The sequence below is a fragment of the Aspergillus puulaauensis genome, chromosome 8 (genome assembly GCF_016861865.1).
Source record: "Aspergillus puulaauensis MK2 DNA, chromosome 8, nearly complete sequence".
NCBI lineage: Eukaryota > Fungi > Ascomycota > Eurotiomycetes > Eurotiales > Aspergillaceae > Aspergillus > Aspergillus puulaauensis.
Window position 1 is genome coordinate 135,047 of NC_054864.1, and position 15,041 is coordinate 150,087.

The 15,041-nt window shown below is 51.9% G+C and overlaps 6 protein-coding genes across 6 annotated transcripts; 5 read left to right on the top strand and 1 right to left on the bottom strand.

The window, feature by feature from the left end:
* Positions 1–97: 97 nt before the first annotated feature.
* On the bottom strand, positions 98–2,070 carry APUU_80053A (fungal specific transcription factor domain-containing protein; the record flags this gene model as incomplete). The annotated part of the gene is made up of 6 exons (XM_041696291.1): positions 98–384; positions 434–714; positions 761–1,650; positions 1,719–1,840; positions 1,887–1,938; positions 2,053–2,070. 6 exons carry the CDS (start codon positions 2,068–2,070, stop codon positions 98–100), a joined length of 1,650 nt encoding a protein of 549 aa, XP_041561936.1.
* A 1,815-nt stretch (positions 2,071–3,885) lies between these two features.
* On the top strand, positions 3,886–5,466 carry APUU_80054S (uncharacterized protein; the record flags this gene model as incomplete). The annotated part of the gene is made up of 5 exons (XM_041696292.1): positions 3,886–4,025; positions 4,081–4,453; positions 4,510–4,522; positions 4,571–4,641; positions 4,699–5,466. 5 exons carry the CDS (start codon positions 3,886–3,888, stop codon positions 5,464–5,466), a joined length of 1,365 nt encoding a protein of 454 aa, XP_041561937.1.
* A 664-nt stretch (positions 5,467–6,130) lies between these two features.
* APUU_80055S (uncharacterized protein) lies at positions 6,131–6,615 on the top strand (the record flags this gene model as incomplete). Its single annotated transcript, XM_041696293.1, has 3 exons — positions 6,131–6,196; positions 6,254–6,365; positions 6,428–6,615. 3 exons carry the CDS (start codon positions 6,131–6,133, stop codon positions 6,613–6,615), a joined length of 366 nt encoding a protein of 121 aa, XP_041561938.1.
* Positions 6,616–7,560: 945 nt separating this feature from the next.
* Positions 7,561–9,148, top strand: APUU_80056S (arylsulfotransferase family protein; the record flags this gene model as incomplete). Its single annotated transcript, XM_041696294.1, has 2 exons — positions 7,561–8,397; positions 8,456–9,148. 2 exons carry the CDS (start codon positions 7,561–7,563, stop codon positions 9,146–9,148), a joined length of 1,530 nt encoding a protein of 509 aa, XP_041561939.1.
* Positions 9,149–11,044: 1,896 nt separating this feature from the next.
* Positions 11,045–12,556, top strand: APUU_80057S (uncharacterized protein; the record flags this gene model as incomplete). Its single annotated transcript, XM_041696295.1, has 1 exon — positions 11,045–12,556. The coding sequence occupies one exon, from the start codon at positions 11,045–11,047 to the stop codon at positions 12,554–12,556; it is 1,512 nt and encodes a 503-aa protein (XP_041561940.1).
* Positions 12,557–13,430: 874 nt separating this feature from the next.
* APUU_80058S (lactonase family protein) lies at positions 13,431–14,634 on the top strand (the record flags this gene model as incomplete). The annotated part of the gene is made up of 2 exons (XM_041696296.1): positions 13,431–13,783; positions 13,830–14,634. The coding sequence occupies 2 exons, from the start codon at positions 13,431–13,433 to the stop codon at positions 14,632–14,634; spliced, it is 1,158 nt and encodes a 385-aa protein (XP_041561941.1).
* Positions 14,635–15,041: the final 407 nt, after the last annotated feature.

Here is a 15,041-nt window from a genome sequence, read left to right on the forward strand (position 1 = left end):
CGTATCTCTTGGACAGAAATTGACAGAAGCCTGCGAATACTGGCTACTACCGCGTATCGAGGGTTAGATCCTCCCTGTAACTAAACAAAGTGCCCTGCTACAATGGCTTCCCTGCTCCTTTTAGTATCCGCCGTAGATCGAGCGCAAAGTCCCTTGCGATACCGCCGCGCTTGGATATAGGTATATGCAAGTACGCCTTGGCAAGGGAGACAATCTCAGGTGCAAACATCATAATGTCCGCGCGGGACATTTCATCAGAGCTCCAATAGGAGCTGCGTAGTTTTTCCCAAAGGGCCTCCCATCGGTTAAGGGCTGTTTCAAGAGTCGAGAGTGTGTTTGCGTAGGCGGGACTAGATTGGTAGCTGAACACGATTGGGTGGAATGCTGTCCCTGTCAGTTTATGAACTCTTAGTCTTAGATACAGAGGGCGTACCACAGGCGAGGATATACATGTCAAAGACTCCAAGGTTCGACATTAGAGTTGGGTCGTCCTGCCATTTATTGCTGAACATGCGCTGGGTGAGCTCGTTGAGAACAGGAGGCTGCCGGAGATCTTTCAATACTTCTAGACCTCGAATGCTCGAGTCACTCATTATATCAACCGTTCTCGACTCAATCGGGAGTTGGAAGGACAGTTCCATGGGCTGGAGGCATGGAGGTTGGTTGCAGAACATGACGAAGTAGTTGTCCAGCACACAGATAAAACTCATAACCCTCGACAAAGTTAATATACCATCCTCCATACTATCTGGATACTCACCGACAGCATACTTCCTCTCGGATAAACGTATCCCAACCCAGCCCACCACCTGTAACCTCCCGATGCCGAGCTCTAGTCAGGCACGACGCCCGCACAGCCGATATCAAAGCCGGAAACCGCTGGACTCGAATCCGCCGCTGGGTCCGCAAATCAGGGGTCGACTTTTGAATAAGAATCATGCACAGCGCGCCCTGGATGCACTGGATCCCTGCGTCGGAGATGTTGTCGTGTGCATACCCAGCCTGCTGCGGGCTATACACCATGTCTTGAAAGATCTCACTCTCAAAGACGGATTCTTCTCCGATATCACAGAACGCTGCTGCAAGGCTTGCCAGCTCGTCTGACTGTCCACACACAGCTCCCAGTAACACCATCGGCAGAAGCAACGGTATGGAAGCGAGTTCCAGATCGAGACCGGGCAGATAGACGATCGGAGCCCGGGGGTGGACATTTTGAAAGTACGCAGCGACGCATTGCTGAACATTTTCTACAGCAAAGAACGTATGTAGCTGGCCCATGTCGAACCCATGCTGCGTAGAATCTACCCCCGCGAGGTATTCGACGAGCCGCCTAGACGCGATCAGGTACATCTCCGGGTCAATATTCGAGACCTCCCCAATAGACAATGACCTCTCTTGGGGAATACCCCAAAAGCTACTAAGCAGCGCATCCCACTCATTCCCAGCCGCAAGCTCAGGGCCATTAAGTTCGAAGCTCGGGAGGGCGGGATCCAAGATGCTGCCTCTGCCTCGCGATTCCGACGCCGTGAACTTGGCAATAAGACGGTCTACATTGCGCGCAGAGCGAATATCTGGAGCGGAGAAGCTCTCTAGCAGGGGCATCGCACTAGCTTTGTCGGAGTCATTCTCTGCGTCGACTCCAGTATGCGCCTTTAAACGTTGGTAAGTACAGCATACACCGGCCTCCTGGCATACAGAGCATGGCGTCTTCTCATTACAGCCGACCCGGAGTGTAGCACAACGATCACACGCCTTGCGCATTCGACCGGCTGGCTTTCGGCCGGGTATGTCTTCGTTTCTGGCTTTTGGACAGGTTCTGTAGTGTCGGTGGAGGACGTCTCTATACGAAATTAGCAGGCCTACTTTCAAATACTAACGAAACATACTTTCTCGTAAATACTCTGCCGCAGAAGTGGCAACGTACGGCAGGTTGAGTGTCTACTTAATGTGTTAGTGCTACTCGATTGGAGAGTTGGGGACTGTACGACGACTGGATTCATGGCGCCGGAGATGGCTGTTGGTTGAGAAGGATTTGCGGCACACTGAGCATACGTGCGGTGAGCTGGCCATGTTGAGAGGCGTCAATCGAGTATATGAAGATGGAATATTGGGATGGGATGGGATGCGATGGAGATGGGCAGATTGCATAAGATTAGGTAAGCATGCACAAACAACTAAGTTGGTTAAATAACTTTCTATCCAAATATAACAAGCATGATTAGTTGCGGGTCAGAGACTCTACCGCGAACCTAAGCTCGGGCACTAGTCTACGGTATGTAGCTAATGGTTAGTAGTTAGTTAATACGATGTCATACGTATCAGGGTTATATCCGAGGCTGATATTAGCATGATACCCAAGCCACATATAGTAGTAGCAGCGTTCTACAACAGACATATATTCCTTAAGAACTCGCTTTACATCATACGGAATACCCAGATGCTGTGTGACGCGAGTTCACTTGCATTCTACGATACACATGGCAACAAGCAGGTACAGCACGAAGGAATCAGTGCATCAGGACCCATTCCTATAGTCCACAGACGCAAACAAAGGTGCACACTGCGCATGGGGAATGCCAGAGCTTAAATGTTTGGGCAAGGATGGGTTACACAGATTATTAAGCTAGAGGCTGGCATTTTAAGTTATAGGGGGTACAGGGCTTTTTGCTGGAAGAAGTATACTCACGCCAATTCAAGCCAGACGGGTGAAAGTATCGCACGGCCTGTTCGTAGAATCCATGCACACTGGCGATGAAACTTCTGCTGGTCGATATCCGGTGGAATGGAATTTCTACCAAGCACGCCACTGATCGTCCGGTGGCATTCCAACTGCAGCGCATAGTAACATCGGAATGGCCAGCTAGCAGGTTGAGGACCTGCTTTTGTGGCCAATTGCAGTGAGTCAGAGAACAACAGCAAATGAGTATCATAATCTTAACCACTTAAGGCGAATTTAGGCTCTCCATGTCTCAATCCCAGGGAATGGGTTTGCATTGTAGACGGTAGTCAGCGAAAGTAGCCTTCCGGCAGGCTTCATGGTAAAAAAGCGTCAAGAGTCAAGATCATGGATCCCAATTTCCAGGTAAGAGACTCAGTATTCGCGACCGATGGCTTCAGACTTGGAGAGCCCGTTCAATCGCGGCGTGGGCAGCTGTCCCTCGTGTAAGGATTGTCTCAGGGGAGAACCATCCCTTGTGGACAGCAGGCATGATCTGGTGCGGGATTATCCGCAGTATTAGGGTGAGACCTTTAGCAGATTAATGTCTTATACGCAGTGGGTAAAGGTGAACGAATGAGTCGATGAAGGAAATTCGACCAGTGTATCTTTCGGGGGTGGATGCATGCGGAAGGGCGACTCTGCGCCAGAACAGCATGTCCCGGAGTCCCAGCCCCGGTGCCAGCCCCAATGCCAGCGTCTGCAGGTGCCTGCTTCTGGAAATAGCGTGGTCATCGCGCTCCAGATGCGTCGATCCCGTCTCGTTGATTTGTGCAGCGGAACGAACATGTCTGGCTGCTCCACCGACTGTCGCCCGGTCGATTGGCTGCGTCGATCCCCACGGCTGGGTGGATTTGGATTGTGCTTGCTTTTTGTCCTCCAGTCGAAGGCTTTTCCCTCTTTGCTGTGCTACGCGGTGGCAATGGCCGTCTCTCCTTCCGGGCTGATCGGATCTGTTGTGCGACATGGCGGTGGCTGACATCTCCAGTTGCGTGGACGAGAGACTCGCTCGGCAAGGATTCATGGCGGCCCTTGCTTCTTTGGTGGCTTGATGATGTTCGCAGAGGATCTTCTGACTATTGATCTTCAGCCCATTTCCTTCGGGCCCAGAAATCATAAATCTCTGGCATGGCCTTTTCTCTGCGCAGCATCCGCATCCCACCGCCACCATGACTTTCACGCCCGAGGCCACCGAGACGCAGAGTCTGCTGGAGGGCCAACGAACAGACCACAGGAAAACCCCCCGCTCGTGGTCGACTCCCAAAAAGGCGGCGATTCTGGGAGTGGTGTCTTTTGCCGTCTTCAACGAGTACGCCGCGACCTGTGTGAGAGAAGACCCCATGCTAACCAAACCACACGAACAGTGCTGTTGGAACCGGCGTCGTCACCCCGGGCGCAACTCAGATCGTCCGTGAATTCCAGACCACCAATCCCGCCGCCACTCCTTTCCTCATCTCTGTCCATGTCATTGGGATGGCCATCGGGCCGCTGGTCGTGTCCCCGGCCAGCGAGCTTTGGGGCCGCGCTCCGCTCATGCACATCTCGAACCTGCTGTTCATGGCCTCCCTGGCCATGAGTGCGCTGAGTGCGAATATGACAACATTACTGGTCGCCCGAGTGATAACCGGAATGGCGGGCTGCATTCCGATTGTCCTGGAAGGCGGATTCATCGCCGATCTGGTGGCCGCAGAGAAACGGGGGAAGATCATAGCGATATGGGCTTTGGCACCGGTGTCGGTATGTACAAACCTATTCAAGTCTACTTACCTTTACCTTGCTGACCAGGATTCTAGGGGAGTGCAATCGGTAGGCGGCATCGTCTCGTCCATTTTGCATATGATTGACACTGTTTAGGTCCGATTGTCGCCGGCGAACTGACGCTTCGATTTGGATGGAGGACTGCATTCTGGGCTATGTTTGTCGTGGTGAGACTTGACTGTCGCCGGCGTTGCTGATATATACCCCCTGCTAATATGACTTAGGCCTCCGTCCAGACAATCATGGCCATGTTCGTCCTCCAAGAGACCTCCGATCCCTCAGTCCTTCGAAAGCATGCCAAATCAGAAGGCTCCCAATCTGCTCGCTGGGACGCATTCAAGACAGCCTTTGCCCGCCCCGTTAAGCTCGCGACGTTGTCCCCCGTGGTCATCCTCTCTGCCTTGATGATGAGCATGGCATACGTCGTCTTCTACATCCTCATGTCCGACCTGCCTGTTCTATTCGGCGACAAGTACGGGTTCGACTCTGCACAGATTGGATATTCCTACATCAGTCCCACCCTTGGAGCCGTCTTTGGATTCACCCTTCTCGGCGGACTGGCCGATCGCGTCTTCCAGAAACGCACTCTCAAAAGGGGCATGAGCAAACCCCAGGACCGCCTCGCCATGATATCATTCGAAGTCCTCCTCGTCGCCTCTGGAGTCCTGGCCTACGGATGGTCCGCACAGGCCCATATGCACTGGGTCGTACCTCTCCTAGGCGCCAACCTGACCATGATCGGAGCGTCCGGGGTCGTCGTATCCCTGCAGCAATACCTGACGGATTACTTTGGGCCGCACGTCCCCGGCGCAATTGCAGTCTGCACTGTTCTGCGAAGTGTACTTGGCACTGTGCTGCCATCCACCATCCCGGCTTTGTACGGCACTCTTGGCTATGGGTGGGGGAGCACTGTTCTTGCGGGTGCAGTGCTGCTATTCTGCCCTATCGTGTCTCTACTTAATCGCTACGAGGGTTATTATGAAGATGCCTAAACATGGACTAACATCTGTACTGATAACTTCGCCCTATTTGTATTTAATACTTCAGAATTGTCTAAATCTAGGACTGTTTGCATCGGAAATCTAAGGATACATATATTGAGCCGTAGTGCGATAGAAGGACTGATGATTTGGATGTAGGATACACAGCTTCATAGACAGCCTCATTGACCCCGCACCCTGGCCAATGCAGCCGGGACTTCCGGGATTAAACCCTGTCCAATCCATCGCACCGGATCACCTCGTATGCAGTTGGTGTAACATCCGAACTCTGGTTCGCGAGCCAGCGTATCAGAGGATGCTAGTGCAAGGATGATGCAAGGAGGAACAAAGAAGAAATTATGATTCCGATCACATCCGAAGGAGTTGCTTACGGCGACGTTCTATAGGCCAGGACACGATGCTGCTTGGCCAGTCACCGTCGATATGCTGCGACTGTGAATGCGAATGTTATGCGAAGCCGGTCGGGGATAGAAAGCCAGCTAGAATTATATTTATACCAACACGCTAACCATAACTAACTAACTAAGTGAATAAGCTTATTATTAAGTGATGGACCTCTTCATGTGTCGAGGCTGGACCGAGGTTGATTTGAAGCTTGAATTTACGACTTCATTATTTTTCATTTCTGATTTAGAACCAGAACAACTCGACTACAATGCCAGACCCTACTCTCCTCAAGGTTGCCGGCTACGGCTCCCTGATCGTATCCCTCTTACACGCGGTCGGCCACTGCCCCAGAACCCTGCCAGACAATTAGCGGTAAACTAACCGACCACAGGCATCCGGAAGGAAATTCCAACGCGCGCGCGAATTCCAAGCCCTCCCAAATGCCGCATACACATTCAGCATGAGCGGGTGGTACCAGGGCAGCGGGTACCTCATCCTAGCTGGTAAGTACCGTCTGCACCAAACACAGCACAGCCTAGGCCAGGTAGGCTACTAACGCAGCCAGGCCTGCTGAATTTCCACTGGGCGCAGAACCCGAGTCTTCTAGAGGAACCTCTGGGGCAGGCCATGGCGTCTGTGCTTTCGGTCATGGCTTGGACTGTCTCGGGCTGGTACCTGTGGAGGGGCCTTACGATTGACGGGGTGATTATAGCGGCTGCGGGGTTGTTCCAGGCTTGGGCGGCTCTGAAATGAGTGCGTTTGTCTGGAAATACTCCTAGTATTATTAGATACCTGTTGCGTGTATAGAGAATACAAGGATCTACACCAAAGTAAACAGAATACCGGTTTCCATCTGATAGCGAGCTGGGGTTCCTGCAAGCAGAAACTATTCTGTTTTATTCGCAACGCGGTATCCATTGGGCACTATAGACTCGTAAAGATCAGACACAAGGGGAACTACCTTCCTGGGTAGGGTTAAGGGTAGGCTTATATAGAGAACGCCTCAACTCGAGACGACCAAATCGGACCCTCACAAGGCGAGATCTCGCTCCAAGCTCGATACAGTCTTAATTCTGACATCTTATTCAAAACATCTCCGGGTCGCTCGTACCAAACAGTTAATGACTAGCCATGCTTCGGAAGCAGCGCTCGGGGTGAGAAATTCCGAGCCTACCAGTGACAAGCATAACAAGGTTGTACTCACCGCACCCATTAGAGCTCTCATATATCCCCGTACTGTGATAGTATACTCTAAAAGGCTAGGGCCTTTTCAGTTAAAGTGCGGGGAATACACCCCCCCAGGGTTTGGGCCGGTGGACAGGTATACTTCAACATCGGCTCTAGTAGGTCGTGAATTGCCGATAGACCAGTATCTCCCCTCACAAGGCAGTCCTTTCCGTCCTGGAGTTACCTGGCAACTTATCAGCAGCTCGGCATTCTACACGGCTAGCAACCACGATCTGAGCGGTGTTTACTCCAACGGGTGATTTTAGGTTTGCCATTGGCTCATGGAGTACCTGTATTTGGAGTCTCGCGGAATTAGCCCGCGGTATCATCGAATGGTGAACTTGGTTTGCAGTGTAGTTTGGAGACAGAAACGTAGGGCTTCAAGTATAAGAGGATCTCTTCCCGGATCCAAGACAAAGTAAACGCCATTATCCTACCTTGGATCTACTTTAGTACGGAGTATACCTCAATATGAAGCCTTGCATCCTATTCCACACTGCCATCTTCACTGCTCTTTCCAGATGTCTTGGTGCTGCTGCAGAGCCAGACAGCCAGCCCAAATGGCCTCTGCAGTCATTCAAAAGCACCCCCCTCCAAGCGCCGTATATGAATGTCACCAAGTATGGAAAAACGGATCTTGGCTACCTCTTCATCTCGCCGCATGATATCCTACGTGAAACAGGGCATCCCACAATATACGCCGATGATGGGCAACTCGTCTGGCAGGGGCCGCAGATGAACATTTCCGCATACCAGCCCCAAATGCTAGACGGTGAACCAGTCCTTGCCTACTGGAATGGATATCTATTCAGTGGCTTTGGTTTCGGCGGTATCAGCATCGTGAATAGTTCCTACGATGAGATATATCGTGTTACCCTGCCCGGGGAGGATCAGAAGTTCTCAACCGTTGCTGACCCCCAGACATTCGAGTCTTATATCGACATCCACGAGAGTCAAATCACCGATGAAGGCACCATACTTGTTACAGCCGTAAATATCACACAGATGGACCTGAGCTCGATCGGCGGCCCAAAAGACGGCTTCGTGCAGGATGGTCTATTCTACGAGATCGATATCAAGACAAACAAGGTGCTTTTCCGCTGGAGCACAGTCGAGCATCTCTCCGAGATTCCACTCTCAGATATCGTCCTGCCTCTTAATGACGCAGGCCGGAACAAGACTGAACCATTCGAATATCCGCATCTGAACTCCATAGCGAAATACGGAGACTCATACCTCGTCTCCTCGCGGTTCATGTGCAGCCTCTTCTTCATCGACAAGAACGGCACCGTAACTTGGCATTTACACGTAAGACACCCATGATCCCATCATTAACTTACATACTAAATAACATCAACCCACTCAGGGCCAAAAAGGCGGCTCCTTCACACTCAGCCCCGGAAGCAATTTCTGCTACCAGCACGACGCGCGCTTCACGTCCCAAACAGACAAAAAGATCACACTCCAGCTCCACAACAACGCAAACGCAGATTTCACCAGCGACACCGAGCTCACCACGGGGCTGATCCTTTCGCTCGATCTAACGCAGCACACGGCATCCGCTGTGCAGAGGTTCTGGGACGCAGAGGAGCCCGTCTTCGCGCATTCCCAGGGGAGTTACCAGACTCTAAGCAACGGACATGTCTTGCTTCAGCATGGGGCGACTCCAAAGGTGGAGGAATATGACGAGGAGGGCGCGTTGGTTATGAGGGCTCGGTTTGGGTTTGATGAGGCTATGCAGTCCTACCGGGGATACAGATTCCCTTGGATTGGGCGGCCCAGGAGTGTCCCTGATGTGGCTGCGTGTGTTGAGAAAGGGAAAGGGAAAGGGAAGACGGTTGTGTATGTGAGTTGGAATGGAGCGACGGATGTGCAGTCGTGGAGGGTTATGGCGGGCCAGGAATCGGGTGGTTTCCGGGTGGTGGAAACTGTTCCTAGAAATGGGTTTGAGACGGAGATTCGACTTGGCGCTACTCTTAAGAAGGTGCTGGTCGAGGCTGTTGGGGGTGTTGGTGATGGGCGGAAATCTGAGGTCGTCACTGTTGGGGATGCTTGCTAGGCTGGACTCACTTGATATAAATTAATACGGAGTCAATATAATATCTAGCTGTAATAGACGGCAGACTACTACGGCAACTGATCTAGTTAAATGGAAGACTGCTATAAGTATAATTCAAAGTATGACAATAATCTTTATTAATGTATTACTGAACTAGAACGAAACGAATAAACAATCACCGCTTCTTCCCCCTCGACGGCCCTGCACCCGACGGCGGAGTCGAGCCCTCACGAGGCCGCTTCGCCATCTGGCCAGGGGGAGTCCGCGGCGAAGGTACCGAAGAGCTACTAGTCGGTGAAGAAGGACTACTGGTTGGCACACGTCCATAAGAACGCCCTAGTCCGCGCCCCCGTTCCCTCGCCGTCATACGGACCGGCTCATAGGAATTGCCGTAGTACCTGGGATCCCGCACCAGTCCAATATCCGGGGCAAACTCCCAAGGTCCACGGGGTGGCCCTTCAGGGCTCCTACCATGCTGAGATCCTGGCGACGATGCCGGTGTCGATGCCGACTGTGCAGGACTCGAACTATACCGTGGCGACGCAGCCGAGGCACCGGCCCCGCGACCCCGTCCCGATATCTGAGTCGGAGGGTTATTCCCGTCCAGCCTATAGATATTAGCCATCGGCGAGCCGCCGCGATTTTGGGGAGACGCTTGCGGAGCACCAAACCCCCAGCCTACCTCGCGGTGCGGAGCTGAAAAGAAACCGCTGCCTCGGCCTCGGCCTGGCGAGGGTGAGGGCGAGGCTGAACTGCGAGAGGATCGGGATGGCGATGACATGTTTCCTCCGCGTTGGGCGGGGGATCCTGAGGGGGAGCGAGATGGAGTTCGTCCGGATCGTGATGGGCCTGGTGTTCCTGGCATGATGACGATGTAGTTTGTATTTGGCAGATTGACTTGTATCTAGGTTATCTTGGAGTAGTAGACGGGACTGTGGTGATTAATTTATATGTTCATGGTCTACACCTATATGCTTAATGTGAATTATTTATCTTTGTTCTTAAAGATACTATGAAAGACTGGCCGTATACAGGGTACTGGCTTTATGTCGTCTGTGAAGAACTGTATCATGAAGGCTTCGTCTTACACATATCATGGGCCGTTCATTATGGGTTGTCCATTATGTTTGAAGACGGTCTGTGGCACATCCTGGTCTGGCCGGGCCCATTCACAGTTGAGATTGGGCCCATCTCAAAAAAGCTCCTCAAATGTCCGTAATGATTGTTCCATTTAAGGGGGATATCATTCCAAGCGGCTTATGTTGCACAAGCTGGCAAAGCATGATAGTTTCTAGCAAAGAAAGACAGGCCTTCACTGACTGCTTCTTTTATGTAGTTTGAGATCAACCTGTACACTACTACATCCCTGCACAAACTTCGGCGGCTATGTCGGGGATGGATAGCAACGAGGGACAAATATGGTTGTTGATACTGCTGATTAGGGCTGTGATCCCCAATAGTCCAGCTAGGGTTGTCAATAAGGGAGATATCGCAACGGATGTGGGTGACGCGAAGGGACAGCAAGGTTGGCTACGTAGTTTAACCCTTCTATAGAGTAATAAATAGCTAGCATACATCATTTGAGTCACTTCGGTCGTCGACTACGGTGGGAACAGCAGCTGTTCTATGAACAGTGACTGTCTGGCTGAGGGTTACTCTATCAGCGATACTGTTGAAAGGTTGTCGACCCATGCGTCCATGCGTGGTCTGAAAGACTTCCAGAGAGAGGAATCAAGGGCAGTCCCACATGGCATTTTCACAAACTTCCCTCGTTTCCAAACGCCAGAAGTGCCGAGATCTCCATGTATTACTGTAATGATATCGCATGTCTTGGCGTGTTGATCGTTCCTTCCGACAGAAATTCAGCCAGTTTCTCCATTCTGTTCTCATCCCACAATGCCCGCCTCTCTCGCCAGCCTCAGCCCTGAGCTCATCGATATCATCGTGTGGAATCTGTTTATCCTCGACATTGATGCCTCATTGGCCCCCTATGCAACAATATCGCACCCATTCCAGGTTGCCGTGGAACGGATTACCTTTGGCAGGGTATACGTCCCCAGTGGCAGCCACCAACAACTGTGCGAAATCGGCGCCCATCCATGGCGCAAAAGATCGCTGCGGTCACTTGCATACGATATAGACCTGCCCCGATATCCGACTTCCCGTCGCTACAAGAAGGAACGACGCAAGGAACACGAGGCTAACCTTGTCGCGTTCCACGAGGGCTTGACGACGCTGTGGAACGAACTTTCCACCTGGAAAGACAAGACACCCACGATCGAACTCCATCTGCTTGTGGAGTCCAAGACAGACCAGTTCGAAGATGAGGTGTTTGGCCGAGAATCTCAAGAATATCGGTGGCTTTACCCGAACCACAGCTTGACTATTGATAGCGAAAGGGTGACGCTCCCTACCCTGGATTGTGCCAGTAGTTTCATGGTTTCTGGTGGCCGGCGGATCCATCCCACAGCATTAAAAGATATCTTCCTGACCTTACCCAATCTGCGTGAGCTGAATTTGACACTACCGCCTGTTCTTGCCCGCTATAAAGCCTCGTGGGCAGAGTACAGGGCTGACTTGGCCAAGGCGCTGGAGGCTCCAACCCTGCAGAAGCTAGAGGTCCTGGCCCTATCCATGCAAGACTCGGCTCCGGAAAACCATGACTATAACATAGCACTATCAGAGGACCCGTCCTATCCAAACGGGGACGTGCTGAGCCATACAATACGCAAGTTAGCCCAGCGAAGCCTCCAGGTACTTATTATGGGAGGCTCATGCGTTATTTCGCCGGCACTATGGAGCACAGGACAGGGTGTTACAGAATTTCCCTACCTCACTGAGCTGGACGTGGACATGACCATCACAACTTATGACGGCCGGTGGTATTACACGGGGGATCCTGCAGCGACTGCCCCCACAGAGCTTGACCCAATGGACGAATTTGAGATGGCAGCCGATGTAGAGTCCGAGTCCGAGTCAACCAATCCCGAGATGTACGACCGGGAAATAGATGAGGTACGCGCTGCATTCTTCAACGGCAATATCCCTTACCTCTGGAGACAGAACCCAGACCCTGAAATGTACAACCCGTTGGTTCGAAGCCTAGTAGAAGCGACACTTGGTATGCCGCAGCTGAAATATCTAAGTGTCACGACCAAAGGAGGCCCGGAATATATTCACGGCCGTGATGTCGAGATTCAGCTTCATTCCCCCGAGTTCGCCGAGATGAATCTGCCGGACCTTGAGGGCGCTACTGGAGAACGGAAAAAGTGGACATGGTCTATTGAGCTCGACCGTGAGGTGTCGTGGGATTTGCCAGCTGATATACAGGAGACGATGAAGAAGCGAGTGGGTGAAGACGGGCAGATTCTCATACACACGGATGGGAAGGTACTTCATCAGATGTAATTACCATATCTACCTAGTTAACCAATTTGCAAATAAGCCTGATTACATGCATCACACGCTCAGGGTTGAAGGACTAATTGTGAGCAAAGGATGCATCTCCAGGGAGTAGAATCGACAAGTCTCTTCACTGCATCTGTACAGCTTCCCATCCACCCTAGATACACAACCCAAGACTGTAGAGATCGCGCTGCTTAGTGAAACCCAGCTGCGCATCGGGAGGGTAGCAGGCCCAACGCACTATCTTCCAGTGGCTAGGCTGAATTGATTCCACTCGACCAAACAACAAGTATACGCCCTCTGGGTGGAGCAAGGTGGCTACCATCCCAAAACCAACTGGTGGTCGGTGATTATGGTGGTGGGATTCACAGCAGCGGGCTCGAGCTCCTGATACAGGGCTTCTCGGCTTTCAGCCAGACGGCAGCTCAAGATAAGATACCCAGCTCCTTCTCGACCCTGAAGGAGATGAACGCCTTTCATCCGCAGAGTCCCAATGTTAGAACCCAAACTCGCAGCGAAGCGCGAGAAGCAGTTGTTTCGTGGGCGCCAGAATGGCCTTCAAGATTGCACTCTGCGGTGCAGGAGAGGAGATGTTTATTGCGAACAGGCGTCGCCAGTAAAGAAGGCTGATATTTGGTCATGTCTGGCGGCACTGGCGATGCGAAGCCATTTGCCCGGCTTCATTTTATTGTAATCCCGCAGATAGAAGCTCAATTCATCTCCGGCTATTGAACTGAGCATATGCCGACGGTGCAGTCAGCCCAATGCTGCAACTGGAATAAATGCGGGGATGCTGTCTCCAATTTAATTAAAATACTGGCAGTGATATAACGGCATAAATAATTCCGTCCCCTCGATTTCTCCATTCCCAATCACCATGTTTCGGCATCTTTTATTCCTCTCCCTGGCAGCCGCCGCCAACCTCTACGCCACTCACTATGACGGTAATATCTATTCTCTTTCTCTTGACGGGGGAAGTTCACTTTCAATTACTTCATCTTTGAAGACATGTGGCGCTGGCCCTAGTTGGCTGACGTTTGACTCCCATACACGCACACTCTACTGCTCTGACCACGCCGGCGATGCGACTGTCAATGGCTCATTGAGTTCATATGCAGTGGACAATAAGGGCAGAATGACCGAACTCGCCACAGCCGTGGACTTGGGCGCCGCGGTGCACAGTGTCATGTATGGCAAGCACGGAGCGAAGTACTTGGCCGTTGCCCATTAGTAGGCAATCCTTTTGAGACAGCTATGACAGACTAACTCTGATCAGCGCCGGCTCTGCACTGTCGACATTCAAACTCCCTCTCCGTTCTGATGATGAGGCCATGCAGGTCTTCCGCTACGAACTATCCCAGCCCGGTATCAGACCAGAGCAGGATGCGCCGCACCCGCACCAGGTCATCCTTGATCCAACCGGTTCTTTCATGCTGGTTCCCGATTTAGGCGCCGACCAGGTCCGGGTGTATGCCATTGACAACACCTCAGGGCATCTGAATGCGTGTCCGAGTTTGAACTACACCGCTGGCAGTGGGCCGCGACACGGGCTGTTTTGGAAGTCGAACTCTGCGCATTCAAGGCAGACTCCAACGACTATGTTATACACTGTCAGTGAGTTGGGAGGACACTTTAATGCATTCGCCGTCTCCTATCCATCCTCCGGTTGTCTCGATTTTAAGGAGACCCAATCCTTCGTACCGTATCCAGGCGGAGAGTTCCCAGCTAATGCTTCGCTATCGGAGCTCCGCATGCATGGAAATTCCCTGTACGCTTCAATTCGGTTTGACCAGAGCTTTCCTCCAAATGACTCCCTAGCGACATTGGTGCAGTTACCCAATGGCACTGTGAGATTCAGCGAAATCAGCTCTTCATATGGCACCATCCCACGCACCTTCGCTATTAACAAGAACGGAACCCTGCTGGCAATTGGGAACCAGGCTTCATCTAATGTCGCCGTTATCAGGAGGGATCCGGAGAGTGGAAAGCTTGGTAGACTGGTTGCGAATGTGCAGGTTGGGGAGCCCGGACAGGCGAGTAATTCATCCACGGGGCTTAGCAGTATCATTTGGGAGGAGTAGTTCAGTAAAGGTTGTTCCTGTTACAGTCTGCGTTTGCATTGCTCCAGTCTGTACAACGTATTCATTCCATCTGCGGGTTTGCTGTCACTACCCGGTCGTTACACAGCGTGACTCCTGTGCTTCGGGATGCGGCAGGAAAAATAAATACATTTCGAGCTAGATGGGGCTAGTTATGTATGACAACGTATATCTGCTGTGTATCCTGCACGTTGCCTTAATCTGACATCTTACCTGTCCTTACTAGCCATTCAGAGATGCGACCCTGTCCACGGGCCGGGCAGTGCAGTGTTGGCTACGTCGAGACTCGAGACCAGTCTGGGCGCGGTGGATGCACGGACGATACGCGCATATCGCGGAAGTTAGCACTGACAGGGAAACACTAACAGTTAAACACACAGGTTGATAAT